This window comes from Plasmopara halstedii (assembly GCF_900000015.1).
Source record: "Plasmopara halstedii genome assembly, contig: Scaffold_1211, whole genome shotgun sequence".
NCBI classification, from domain to species: Eukaryota; Oomycota; class Peronosporomycetes; order Peronosporales; family Peronosporaceae; genus Plasmopara; species Plasmopara halstedii.
Genome location: NW_020188126.1, coordinates 1,649,465 through 1,650,954, shown reverse-complemented (window position 1 = coordinate 1,650,954; position 1,490 = coordinate 1,649,465). Strand labels below are relative to the sequence as shown.

Below are 1,490 nucleotides of genomic sequence, written 5' to 3'. Positions count from 1 at the left end.
AGTCCAGCTGTCTTATTTGACAGCTGTTAAGTTAAACATAGCCTTAACTTCCCCCCTTATGAAATGGTTTGTGATAACATCAGCCCCAGTGAGCATCAATCAAACCTCAACAGCACTTATACTGTTAAGCACCGGACCGACGGTTCATGTCAGAGCGCACCGCAACAAGCGGCAACCTCTTTACGACCAGCACGTAAATCATCTCGACTTTAGTTGGCGCAATTATTCAAATGTGGCGGCGCCATATTTGGTGCTTAAAGTGGGACCCAAATCCTCAGTCAGGATAGCGACGGTGAACTGCTAAGAGCCTCCGTCAGACGTCAGAGGAGAAGCTTACCATCCTTCAGCTAGTGCACCGACTCAATAAGGTGACGTCTTCCAACGTTAGGACTTACTGTTCGTGCACAATAGCGCCTGCAGATACCTGACGTGTTGAAGACTAACGGTCATCGTCGACAAACGCGGTCATGGATTAACCTCATGTTTCACCCGCAAATGCCATCATTCTTCCTTATAGACACCGTCAGAACGATTGAAGGTGATGTCTTCGACCAGTTCCACCTCTCTCACGTTGCATATCGATCGTATGGTATTTTCCCGCCCGAGATGGAGTTTTCGACAACAAATGCCACGTATCACTTCATTCACATCATGCTGCAAATATGTGACAGAGATCAATGTCAGGTTACGGAGTTTGAGCATCTGCTAAATGAGATGGATACCATCCGCTGATTTCCCAACTCATAGATCGTTTTCTTCCGCTTTGTTATCTCCAGAAACCTGTGTGCTGACTCAATTCTGTATTATTTTTGGTGATTCGAATGTCACCCCGCATGTCACGGAATCATTAACAACGAGCGTTTTGCGTATCGAAGTTAATGCCACGTCACACCAACTGTATATTTACACAGTAATGCTGTAATTCATGTCGTTGCCTTCGATTGTCCAACATTGAGATGTCAGTGCTGTCAATAAAAAGTTGTGGTCAATAAGGAATCGACCGTTAATATCTTTTCTTTTCAATCACAGCTTTCGGTAAACAAGTGTCCGACGGGGTACGTGGCTGGTTTTCACATCCGCGTGAAAACGACAATCACAATCATGTTCTGATGTCCGTCACCCGCGAAAATCATGGCGTCCGCCTTGCGACAACTGTCTTCGTTTTCACCACTTCGCGTACACACAGAAATCACTGGAATTGAAGATTTATGTGGGCGTTGTAAACGCAGTACATCCTACCCAACTTTCATGAATGCTTTATCTAGAGAAAGCAAATGTCAATTTGTTGTGATTGTGTGACAAGCTCGTCTCGCACAATAAGAACACTAGCGTCCCAACAAAATCGATGAAATTGGATCGCGTATTGCATCATCGAATCCGCGTAGTAATCAGCAAATCAAATGAGTACTCCAGCGTTTTCATTTGTCTGAGGAAATGAGGACATGCGCGAGCAGCTCACAAACTTGTGACTAAGCAAATTCGCGACCTCT

At 45.0% G+C, this 1,490-nt stretch overlaps 1 protein-coding gene across 1 annotated transcript; it reads right to left on the bottom strand.

Annotated features, from left to right (window-relative positions):
* Positions 1 to 1,070: 1,070 nt before the first annotated feature.
* Positions 1,071 to 1,369, bottom strand: PHALS_00982 (uncharacterized protein; the record flags this gene model as incomplete). The annotated part of the gene is made up of 2 exons (XM_024730760.1): positions 1,071 to 1,235; positions 1,316 to 1,369. 2 exons carry the CDS (start codon positions 1,367 to 1,369, stop codon positions 1,071 to 1,073), a joined length of 219 nt encoding a protein of 72 aa, XP_024581005.1.
* Between the last annotated feature and the right edge of the window lie 121 nt (positions 1,370 to 1,490).